At 48.9% G+C, this 11888-nt stretch overlaps 3 protein-coding genes across 8 annotated transcripts; 1 reads left to right on the top strand and 2 right to left on the bottom strand.

Annotated features, from left to right (window-relative positions):
* Positions 1 to 41: 41 nt before the first annotated feature.
* Positions 42 to 4536, bottom strand: zgc:194990 (uncharacterized protein LOC568410 homolog). The gene is made up of 10 exons (XM_056430014.1): positions 4446 to 4536; positions 3009 to 3100; positions 2821 to 2919; positions 2524 to 2631; positions 2254 to 2412; positions 1943 to 2083; positions 1777 to 1828; positions 1445 to 1471; positions 1319 to 1345; positions 42 to 1228 (listed from the first exon to the last, which is right to left on the bottom strand). The coding sequence occupies exons 2-10, from the start codon at positions 3069 to 3071 to the stop codon at positions 669 to 671; spliced, it is 1236 nt and encodes a 411-aa protein (XP_056285989.1). The 5' UTR covers positions 3072 to 3100; positions 4446 to 4536; the 3' UTR covers positions 42 to 668.
* Positions 4537 to 5126: 590 nt separating this feature from the next.
* si:ch211-250n8.1 (uncharacterized) lies at positions 5127 to 9051 on the top strand. Of its 6 annotated transcripts, none has more exons than XM_056429007.1 (15): positions 5127 to 5263; positions 5451 to 5558; positions 5854 to 5929; positions 6294 to 6450; positions 6527 to 6572; positions 6654 to 6712; positions 7001 to 7036; positions 7175 to 7227; positions 7301 to 7433; positions 7908 to 8122; positions 8201 to 8246; positions 8333 to 8398; positions 8476 to 8535; positions 8616 to 8701; positions 8786 to 9051. In XM_056429007.1, the coding sequence occupies exons 1-15, from the start codon at positions 5227 to 5229 to the stop codon at positions 9045 to 9047; spliced, it is 1440 nt and encodes a 479-aa protein (XP_056284982.1). In that variant the 5' UTR covers positions 5127 to 5226; the 3' UTR covers positions 9048 to 9051. The 6 variants fall into 6 exon arrangements, with proteins under 6 accessions (XP_056284982.1, XP_056284981.1, XP_056284984.1 ...); XM_056429006.1 differs by having other exon boundaries at positions 7001 to 7227; positions 8786 to 8880; positions 8961 to 9051; XM_056429009.1 differs by lacking the exon at positions 7001 to 7036.
* Positions 9052 to 9091: 40 nt separating this feature from the next.
* LOC130203130 (histone H3.3A) lies at positions 9092 to 11252 on the bottom strand. Its single transcript, XM_056429011.1, has 4 exons — positions 11071 to 11252; positions 10159 to 10299; positions 9880 to 10033; positions 9092 to 9786 (listed from the first exon to the last, which is right to left on the bottom strand). The coding sequence occupies exons 2-4, from the start codon at positions 10284 to 10286 to the stop codon at positions 9658 to 9660; spliced, it is 411 nt and encodes a 136-aa protein (XP_056284986.1). The 5' UTR covers positions 10287 to 10299; positions 11071 to 11252; the 3' UTR covers positions 9092 to 9657.
* Positions 11253 to 11888: the final 636 nt, after the last annotated feature.

Genomic DNA, 11888 nt, shown 5'->3' with positions numbered 1-11888 from the left:
TGAACCTCTTATATGCAAAGTTACAGTGTGTTGATCTCACAACCCAAATAGTCCGTGAAGGCAGAGTAACAGAAAGAGTGAAGCAGGACGATGATGATGATGATGATGGTGGCGTGTGGCATCGCGTGGTAATCCAACCCCTTGCTGGAGGAGTCCGACTTTTGAGTCCAGAACCGGCACACATGGCTCAAAAATAAAAAGCACAGACTCTCCTGGCGGCTGGGGATCACGTGTGAGGAGTGACTTGAAGTGTGTGTGTGTGCAGGGCTCTCAAGTCTCACGCATTGAGCGTGAGACTCACGCATTTCGGTCTTATCTCACGCACTCCCGGCACACATCGAATTCCTCACGCTGAAAAAACCTCTCGGCTATTTAATGCTTGAATGCAGGGGTGCTCAATACGCCGATCGATTGTTCCGCTGCAGAGCTCCGACGCCGGTCTGCGCGCATTGGGATGGAGCAAAAAAATAGTCACTAGCACCCCCCCCTCAACAACTCTTTTCGGCTCGATGCCGGCGCGCGCAACGGTCAGCTGTATCGGGTGCTGATGGAAATCTCACGCTTGCCTGTCTTCAAAACTTGAGAGCCCTGTGTGTGTGTGTGTGTGTGTGTGTGTGTGTGTGTGTGTGTGTGTGTGTGTGTGTGTGTGTGTGTGTGCGTTGAGCAGTTCAGTTCCAGAGGCAGGGCCCGGGGCAGAGGCACGGCTGCCTGACGTCCGCAGGCCTTATCACCAGGTCGTTGACCACCTCCACCGTCCCGAAAACGGGGTACAGTTCCTCCGTGAACTTCTCGTTGTAGGTGTACAGGTGTGAGCGCTTCTCCACATCGTAGAACGACAGCTGGCCCAGCTCGTAGTCCAGGTACACGCCCACCTTCCTGGGCGCCAGGCCCAGCGGCAGCTGCGCGGCCGGCACCGTCAGGGCCTTGAGATCCACGCCCCTCTCCAGCCGCAGGGTCAGGTAGCCCGTGTCGGTGGTGAGCGAGCGGAAGCCCTGCCTCACGGCGGACGCCTTGGCCACGCCCAGCCGCCAGTCCCGCTCGCCCACCTCCACCTCCCAGTAGTGGCGCCCGGAGGCGTAGCCGTCCCGGCCCGCCGCGCACCACCAGCCGTCGAAGCGGCGGCGGCACCGCGGCACCTCGCGGCGCTCCAGGCCGCAGCGCATGCGCTTCTCGGCGCCGGAGATGAGCAGGTCGCCGTTGGCCGAGTCCGAGTCAAGAGTGACTTCCTCTGCAGGGAGGGAAACGCATCACAACTCTGATAAGGGACTGGACCGCGGGGGTCAGAGAGGAGGTCGACTGAGGAAAAGGTGTGTCGTACCTGCGGCGTCGCAAATCCAATTCCACACTGTGAAGAAGAAATAATGACATTTAATGGAGTATTTTATAGAAATAAAAGGTTCTAATCGTGTTTATCATCGAGGTTAGTGATGCAACTTCCTCTCACCGCTGTGGGGGATGTAGCGGACGGCGTCTGAAAGCAGAGACGAGACGTGAGGACGAGGAGAGAATCAAGAGCTCCTCCCGTCTCTATCCTTTAATCACGTATCAATCCTGATTACTTCTAATGAAAATGACTCATCAAGTTCACTACTGCTAGAAGGGCTGATTATGTTCACCCACACACACACACCCACACAGTGTAGTAATCAGAAGCAGTTTGCACGCTGCGGTCGGCTGTTCAGCATCCTCAGTGCTGACAGACTTGGTTTTGTTTAATTCTTCTTTCATCTTTTAACTCTTTCAACACTTTTAACTTCTTTCGTGGGACGCACTCACCGACGTTCTGGCTCCTCTGCTTGCTCACCAGCCACTGCTTCGTCACGTCCTCCTGGGAGCAGCGTAGAAAACACACCGCAGGCCGAGGGGGGCACATGAATACCTGAGCACAGCGCTCTTTAGAGGTTAAGTATTAACGCCCATCGGTGGGTATGTCGGGACGGACCTTCACGGGGCTGTCGGCGTTCATCACGGCCAGCATGACGAGCTCCACGGCCGGGAGCAGGTTGGGGAGACGGCCCCTCTTCCACTGGAACTCCAGGTCCTCCAGCATCATGACCACGGGCTCGCCCGGCCAGATGGTGGGCTGGACGGAGGGAGACAGAGATGGGCGTTTACTCTGGGCTCCCGGGTCTAACGGGATGATGGTCACGGGCGAGGTTTAGTGTAATCATCTTCATCAGAACTGGGTCACACTGTAATCGGCGAGCAGCCACATAGGCCCGGGGGGGGGGGGGGGGTCACAGTCACAGTCACCTGAGGTCTGCTCCTGATCCCCCGGGTCCAGTCCATGATGACTCTCTTGTGGGGGCCCATGTCACACTCGCCCCCGGCCTCCAGCATGCAGAGGAGACGTTCCTTCCAGTCTTTCTTTCCCGGCTTCTCGTACTGGTATTCGGACAGGATGATCCTCGGCTACACACAAACATGATGGGCGACATGTCTGATCATCAATTCGAAGCTTTTTTGTGTGTGTGGGGAGGGGGGGGGGACCCCAAAAAACGGAAGAACATAAATGGCGGGTACCTGAACTCTCTTCTCCAGCACGGCGGCCCACTCCACGATGAAGTCCCGACACACACCGGCCGGCCACATGTCCTCGCTGGTCCAGATGTGGCCGAGGATGTTTGACCTCTGGGGGCACAGACACACACACACAGACACACACACAGACAAAGACACACACACAGACAAAGACACACACACACAGACACACATACACATAGCACACAGGACAGATGAGATATCCTGCGGATGCCCGCTTGTCTGTGACTAGAAGGTTAGAGGAGGAGGAGGAGGAGGATGAAGAGGAGGAGAGCTCACCTGGCAAATTTTGTTGAGTTCTCGGGCCAGTTCCATGATGAATAACTGACTCTCCACCAGCGACTCCTTCTGCTCTAGTTTCACTCGCTTATGAGACTCCTGGAGCAAAAACACACAACATTTTAAAAGCACATTTTGGATCACAGGGGTTTAGAAACGGAGCACGAGCAACACGAGGGGAACCCTACCTTGAGTCTGGTCTTGAGCTTTTTGGCCGGCTCTATGAGGAACTGCAGGCAGTCCTTCATCATGCTGGTGGCCCAGAGAGGGAGGTGAAGCCCTGGAGTACAACAAGAACAACAGATAAGGAAAGAGCTCCAGTAGGCTGGCACCGGCTGTGGAGAGCTGCAGCCGAGGAGCAGCTGACTGAGCTCGCCCACACAAATCGATGAGGGAGCAGAAATCCGTAATTTATGAGAGGTGGCAAAAGGTACGGAGAGAGAGAAAGAGAGAGAGAGAGAGAGATGCACTGCAGAACTTTCATCACAGCTCTGCACTGGAAGTCCTCAGAGCTCATTATTAGGCCCGCTGTGCTATCATTATGTGAGGAGGAGGAGGGGAAGAGGACCTATGCAGGTATGAGAGGGAAAAGAGAGACTGCCCACACACACACACTCAACACACGCACACACTCAACACACACACTCAAAGTGAGAGGCAAAACATAGAGTCCAGGGTGAGAAAACAAAAAAATGCATGACACAGTCACAGGATTGGAAATGTCTTCCCAAAGGAGACAGCAGTGTAGAGCACGTTGACATCACTGCGGAGGGTGCAGGAAGGGGGTGCAGGGGGGTTGGAGCAGTTTGCTGTTGATTCAGCAGTCCACCCCTGAACACCAATTTGATGATGGCTCTCGGGGGATTAGCTGTTCCTCCTCGTGATGAAGAGGTGGCTGTTGAGCCAGAGGAGGGCCGGTATCGACTCTTCTCAAGGACTAGAGAGTCCAGATGGAGGGTTCTGAGGAGTTCTGAGACCACGACGCATACAATTGCAATACTAATCATCTGAGAGGATATCATATCATAGAAACAAATAAAAAGTATTTTTCTGAAGTTTGTTACTTTTTTTTAAAAACAATGTGAACTATGGTTCCTCTTTAAACTGAATAAGACAGAAAGAGTGATGTGTGTGTGTGTGTGTGTGTGTCCACAGGAACTTAGAGGTACACGATGTGCCACTGAGCCTGTTAACTATACTGTCGGCCTATTGCTGGATTGTAAATACATATCAGTGTCAATCAGAGGGGAATAAACACCTTAGTATTTGGCAGTGCATGCCCATTACACGTCTCCATGGTAACTGGTTATGGAGGGTGTGTGTTGTATTAGTTGGCAGTGAAGGGAGCGTGTAGGTGAGCTGGAAGATTGAGAGGAGATCCTGCAGGATTACCTCCCGTACACACGATCTATATCGGGACTGGCGGAGCAGCATCAAAACACCACCACAAACAATAGTAATATCATGTTATTCTCTATTGTTCCGTCGTCAAAATGTGTCATTGTGTGCAAAGAATAAAAGAACCCCGCGTGCGCGTGAGACACGTATTATTGTATTTAATTAAGCCTAAATGAAGGTTTTGTGAAGATAAATCAAAATGCATCAGATGAAGGTTAAAGTCTGACCTCGTTGTGGGGAGAATTCTCCTTTTTTCCTGCGGGCTGCAACTTCTGCGCAGCTTTCTCTGAGATGCTCCTTCCCTCTTCCGAGATGAACCGTTCGCGACCGCACCGCCACACTGAGGCGCGAGAGACCGAGCGCGCGAGCTCTTATGTGCCCCCGCCGAGCTTGCGACTTCACAGAAGAGCCACCAGAGGCCGCCGGAGCTCCGCCCACAACGGACCTCTGTTTCCAGCTTATTGTTGCTTTAAAAAACAAAAATAGCTGTGAGTCAATGTGTTTTTTATATTTATATTTATCCTTTTATTTGTAAATAACATATGTACGACAAGAGTGTAACCGGAGCCAATGTCCATGTATGTGCACACACATATTTTTTGTATTGCAACATTAATTAATAATTTTTGACATGCAACATAATTCATTATTTTTGACAGACAACTTTAATAATTTATTTTTGACATGCAACATTAATTTATTATTTTTGACATGCAACATTAATTTATTATTTTTGACATGCAACATTAATTAATATTTTTTTACACGCAACATGAATTGATGTGGGCATACGGCATTACAGGCGGTTTCTATGTGTGGAAGTAGAACAGCTGACGTCACCATTCGGCCGGTAAACACGTCACATATCCTCCTGAGGAGCCGGAGGGTGTCTCGGTATGTTCGGTTAGGCTACAGGCGGAAGTGTGATCACGACGCGCGTGGCCGCGCTTCGCGTGCCCGTTCGACAACGACAGGCAGCCTCCGCTCTACAGCTCGTCCGCACCGAACATGGCACCCAAAGACCCTCTCCTCGGCACCCTCAAAGGTAAGGACCCGTCTCCCGGTGCACAGTAAACACGAGACCGGAGGCCGCCGATCGCTTCACATGCTCGCGTGTTATGGACAAAACAAACCAGTTGTATCTGATGTGGGAATTGGCGATGGTTGCACAGGTTGCATGCAACATTTGTTAATTTGCATGTACCCCCCCCCCTACACATCTACCCCGCCAGTGTGCGTCCTGAACCTGCAGTCGGATGGAGGGGTCGTGTCGGACACCAACCCTCACCTCGCCTCCTGCTGTGAGCTCCTGGAGCTGGTCCTCAGGAAGGGGCTCCAACGTTAGTATCACCTGTAATATGTGTGAACGTCCCTTTAACAACAACAACATCCTCTATATTTATTCCATTATAACATATCACTGAGAACACATTTCTGTTGTGCAAGTTATTTTATCTGGCGTACATATCTTGGGGTGATTGTATTATTATTTATGCTTTGTGTGGTTGTTATTCTTGCATAAAAATACATTTAAAAAACACAATACTATGGGGCAGCGTTTGATGTATTAACATAAAAACAGGTTATAATGACTCATCTGAATCCCCACACGTGAAGTGTTTGCTCTCCCTCCAGAACCAGTTCTCAGCCTGGTACACAGAGACTACTGGCAGTGTTTAGAGCAGCTCACTCGCCAAGATGCCTGTGGCAGGTAACTCCACTCTGCTTACATCACCTGCTTTAGCTTCACACCTCTGTCATACTCATTACATGCTTTTATGTAACTCTGTAATGATTCCTTCTGGTCACATGACATCTATTCTTCTGTCCATCCTGGAGAGGGATCCTCCTCTGTTGCTCTCCTGAAGGGTTCTTCCCTTTTTTCCCCCGTGAAAGGGTTTGTTCTGTTATCAAAGGTCAGGGATGTCGTATGTGTACAGATTGTAAAGCCACATTTATAATTTGTGATAATGATTTTTAAATTGAAAAAACACTCCTAATAATACCTAAATGAGCACTATGTCAATATTTGGTGTGTGTGTGTGTGTGTGTGTTTGTATGGTGTGTGTGTGTAGGATGTCGGCCTTGTCCTTGGCAGTGGAGCAGACTAGAGTTTGCAAGAAGCTGCTCTCCGCTCAGGGCCGGGGCCGCTACCTGCTCCGCCTGGGCCTCCGCCGCAAGGCTCTGCCTCAGTTCATCACTCACCTGCTGCACGCACCCCGAGTCCTGGAGGTATTGCTGACGCCGCCTTTATATTTTTATTTTCTGGAGTCTCATTAACAGACGGGCTGTGTCTCTCCCCCCGCAGTGGTACAGCCCGGAGCTGTCCATCCTCAGGAATGAGGAGTTTGTGGGTGAGTCTTTTTTGTTGTTGCTTTGATTGCTTTCACGTAACGCCGAGGAAACGTCATCACCGCTGCCGCTCTCTCCCCCAGAGCCGTTCATGTCGCTGCTGCTGGTCCTCTCGCTCATGGAGTTCAAACTGGACATGGCGGTCAGTCCAGCTCCTTTTTGTTCATGCCATTCATTTATTTACATTTATTTAACCAGGAAAGGCCTCATTGAGATTAAAAATCTCCTTAACAAGACAAGAGTGCCCTGGCCCAGACAAGCAGTCGCACACAGGTTCAGACAAACGAATTAAAACAGTGAGACAATAAAAAAATAAACATATTTTTAGCATGAATAAAACCAAAACTAAGACTCAAGTCTTCATATCTCAGCTCATGCAGGTGCACAAACCTCCAACTCTTTCAATTCAATTCTGGTCTCTTTACATCAGAATTGCAGTTTTCTGGATGAGAGCTGGCTCCTACCGGTAAGAATGAAAAAAACAAATCAAAGATTATTGTTTTCCACACACACGGCGTCACAACAATATGACGAAGGTTTTTTGAGATCACGCGATCAGCAGAATGCGAGAGACAGGCGCTCAATGGTTTCTCTACATCTCCAGGTGTGTGAGACGTATGACGTGGTGCCCTGTCGGGAGGTGGGGATGGTGTTGCGGTGCGTATCGTCCACGCCACCGAGTACTTCCTCTCCACCCAGTATGTCCACTCACAGTCCCCCCCCCCCTCAGGTATCTCAGTGGGCGGGTCTTTGTCCTCGACCTGACGCCCGGCAGTCAGGCTCACGTGGACGACTTCCTCCGTCCCGGTGACGTCATCGATGAGATCAATGGAATCTCGCTGAGGAACTCCAAGAATAAACAGGTACCGTCGCATAGCTGTGTTATTAATTAAAGTCGTAACCGGGGAGGTTCTCACACACACACACACACACACACTTGCTTTTCACTGCATGCCTGCTCAGAATTGTGTTCTTATTGCGTGATAGTGGGGATGGACTTTTTAAATAATTCCCATATTCAAGCATCCATTACCATCCCTACCAGATAGACACCGCCCTAAAAAAAATGTCAGCATTACTGCTGAGCTGTAAAACTGCTGCGACAGTCTGACGCACTTAAAATACGACGAGGCCCAAACATAATTATAAGGTGAATTAAATCACCTGTATTCTCCTGTTTGTTGAACCAATGAGACACGGGCCGGGCACACCTTCGATAAACCGGACATGTATTTACATAAATAAGGAATTAAAAATACCGGCCCTGCTCTCTCAAAACATTCCCATGTGCTGCTGGCCGAGCCGACAGTAAAGTGATTGTTTTATTCTCCCCCCAGGCGGGCGTGGTTCTCTCCCGGCTGAAGGGCCGCCCCATCGCCATCGGCGTCCTGCGGTGGCGGGCTCAGGACGGCACGGTGTACCGGCCCCTCGTCAAGCCCCTGCGGGAGCTGAGGATGGAGAACCCGGCCCTGAAGCTGGGGCCGGCCGCCTCCCAGCAGCCGGCCCCCGAGGACCCGAGCACCTCCCCGTCACGGTGTCTCAAAGAGGGAAGGCAAGTCGCATCACATGTAGGGACCGCTGCCTGGAGCACGCTTGACAAACAGATACTGACCTCGCGCTCCTCAAACAGGATTGTGTACATCGTGCAGTTCTTGGGAAAAGTAAACATTGGAATGGTAAATAATCAACATTATATTTTAACACATTCTTCGCGCTGGTCTTTTCTATAACTGCTGCCATATCCACCATGATCTGGTCTTAGTTTGGGGGCAGGGAGGTGCTGCAGCACGCCATCAGACAAGTGTTGCAGAGAAACATACCCAGCCAGGTAACGACTAACGACTCAGCCTCGGGAGCGGATGAAACACACGTCACTAACATGCTGCGTGTTTAACTCTCCCACAGGAGGCCCTCTTGGATATGAAGGAAACTCATTTGACGTGCACAGACAGAAACAGTAAACTGGTAAACACGAGACCCGCCTCACTGGTTCAGCGTGTCTTTGTGATTGTTTGTCGGTAAACAATACTGCGTTTGTCCACCAGGAGCTGTTTGAGCACCACTACCCAGAGATGTCAAGTGTTGGGAGATTTGGTCAACCGGATTACACAACATTTGCATTCTGCATGACGTAAGTAGTATTCAAGTCTAGTCGTAGTCACAGGCCTAGAATGTGATAAATGGTCCCTTTCACACGTGGTTGCTCTCTTCACAGAGACTCCCCAGAAACACAGCAGTCCACCGGCTTCTGGTGCATTGCACTCAAAGCAAAGACCACCGACGAGTGTGAAGAGATCGTCTCCCGTATTGGTGAGGAAGAGCAGTTTAGAACCAGAAGTCAAATTTACTATTTAATAGACAATAAAAGTCTGTTTGTGCTCTTCTTACAGCGACTGGCTTCAAGCATACAGAGTGGTTTGTATGACACCTCAGTGAAAGCGAACCGTTTTATATGTGTAAATAAATGTAGTGTGTAAAGATCACGAGCATTACCGGTTCAATCAACTCCAGAACACATGGCTTTCTACTCATAAAGACCTTTAATAGAAAGACACGCAACAACATTTTCATAAATAGTATTAAATGTAGCTGCCAAGGTTTATGTTGAAAAACATGTAAAAAGCAGTCCAGAAAAATACAGGAGGGGGAGGGTGCCGCGCTCCCAGTCACAGAGTGTAGAGTATCGACTGCTGCAGCAAACACCCCGACACTGCAGTGAGACCGGCTGAGCAGGACATGCTGGCATTTTGTGATGAGTGGTAGGTGGGCAAACAGACCCTGGACCCCCTCCCCAAAGAAGATGTGAAGAATTTATCCCTTAGACAACTCCCATCCCGATGTCCACAATGAGCGTGAAGGGTGATGCGATGGCCGGAGTAATGACCCCCATGATGGAGCACTAGGCAAGATACTCTTACTGCACAACATTTTCCAACTACCTTAAATGTACTCAGAATTGCGGAATGATTGATCTCGATCTAAAATACAAAATCCAAAAGAAAACTTGTAAAAAAAATACCCAAGAAATACATGTCCACAAAAATGGTTAAGTAAGATAAATAGGATCATTTGCCAGGCCGCCGCCGCTTAGGCCCGCTCTCCCCTTATCCTACGAGCCAGCTGGATGTCTTTGGGCATGATGGTGACACGTTTGGCGTGGATGGCGCACAGGTTGGTGTCCTCAAACAGACCCACCAGGTAAGCCTCGCTGGCTTCCTGTTGAATAGAGAAGACGGGGTTAGGTTAATCACAACTCCTTCACACCTACTTCACCCACTCGTACATGCTTGTCTGAGTTGAGGCGTTTACCTGTAGAGCGCCAATAGCTGCACTCTGGAAGCGCAGATCAGTCTTGAAATCTTGAGCGATTTCCCTCACCAGACGCTGGAAGGGCAGCTTGCGGATGAGCAGCTCAGTGGACTTCTGGTAACGACGGATCTCCCTCAGAGCCACAGTTCCAGGTCTACAGTAAGGGTGTGAGCGCAGTATTAGCAACAATGTCAATAAGCTCAACATTATACACGTAAACATAAGCAAACTACGGAAATTAGATAACGGTTTCACATGTATACGTTTACGACAACCTACCGGTAACGATGGGGCTTCTTCACTCCTCCCGTGGACGGCGCGCTCTTCCTGGCCGCCTTGGTAGCGAGCTGCTTCCTGGGCGCCTTTCCTCCGGTGGATTTACGCGCAGTCTGCTTGGTACGTGCCATCTCGTCGTACTTGCTAAAAATGTCACAAAACCAGCCGAATTTAAAACCAAGTCGCCGAAGCTACCCGTAAAGACTCGGCAAGTCACCACGCTAATGCGTTAGCCCCGCCTAGCACACATGCTAATACGGTTCCCCTCCCCCCGGTGGGAGGCGTCGTGTTCCGGTAACGTTGCGCGCTACCGCCATAATCAACGCTACAGCAAGTATCCCAAAAGCACAATAACATGGTGGATGTCGGTTACATATTAATTCGGAGAAGGCGCGGGTGTTTTTTTTAGCAATGTGCGCCATTGTTAATTTCATAACAACCTTCACCAGCGCCACCAGAAGAGTAAAACACACACACTAGGTCCTGAAACGGTAGCGGCTGAGCCAGCGAGCCTTCTCGAGCCTTCTCGAGCTCGCCATTTTATCGGTTTCTCCCTGAGTCGACATTGCCTCGCGCCAGCTCGGGCAACATTAGCTCACACATAATTAGCCTTTCAGACTGAATGTATGAAATATGAGGCTTCAATCGCGACGGGTTTATGCTATATATATAACCGTCTATCCGGGTCTCGTTTTATTTCAGCGAGTTAAAAATGACGTTTAGTTGGTAACGTCAACTGAAAAGATAATCCATTGTTCCGTTTCTAGCTAAGGTTAGCATGCCGCCATGTTAGCTCGCGCAACAACAACAATAACCGTTAAGACAAACTTAAAATCGGAATTAGACATCACAGTTTCGACACCGACTTCGCGTGACGTTATAATAACAAATACGGAAAAACGCGGTGATAATTACCTTTAGGACGTCGGGTCGCTGTGAGACAATCTCCTTCACGGGCAGTTAGTTTGTGGCTGGAAACGATATGTGACGGCAAACCGCTGGAGGCCGAGTATAAATACTGTGTCGTGACGTCATGGTTGTAAAACACAGGCCGTTCATTGGTTCACGTTTCACAACAGTTACCATCGAGGAGACGATAAACCAAAGTCTGGTTCAACAAAGAAAACAAATAGTCCAGTTTACAGCATCATACACACAACAATATTATGAGTTGATTTTAAATACTAGACTTCGTCCGTACCAGTTAGTGACGGTAACGTCGAAGAAAAACTAAAAAAAGAAGAACAAGTGAACAATAGTATGTTTACAGGACCCCTATGTGGATGTTATTAATTGTCACGGTGAATGACGTCATCTCATGTGTGTCTTCGAGATCTCTACACACATTAGTTGAGCCTCATTTATAAATTTGAAATAAAAGTATAAATATCATATTTTTGCACTTGAATGGCACTTACTTATGGTATTACTTATCCTTTTACTTATGTTATCACTTACGCTATTATTGTATTACTTGTGGTATTATGGTATTACTTATGCTTTTACCTATGCTATTACTTATGCTATTATTGTATTACTTATGGTATTACGGTATTACTTATGGTATTACTCATGGTGTCACTTATGGTATTACTCATGGTATTACTCATGGTATTACTTATAGTATTACTCATGTTATTACTCATGGTATTACTCATGGTATTACTCATGGTATCACTCATGGTATCACTTATGGTATTACTCACTGTATTAATCATGGTATTACTCACTGT

This window comes from Pseudoliparis swirei, chromosome 13, assembly GCF_029220125.1.
Source record: "Pseudoliparis swirei isolate HS2019 ecotype Mariana Trench chromosome 13, NWPU_hadal_v1, whole genome shotgun sequence".
NCBI lineage: Eukaryota > Metazoa > Chordata > Actinopteri > Perciformes > Liparidae > Pseudoliparis > Pseudoliparis swirei.
This window is presented reverse-complemented; position numbering and strand designations above follow the sequence as displayed.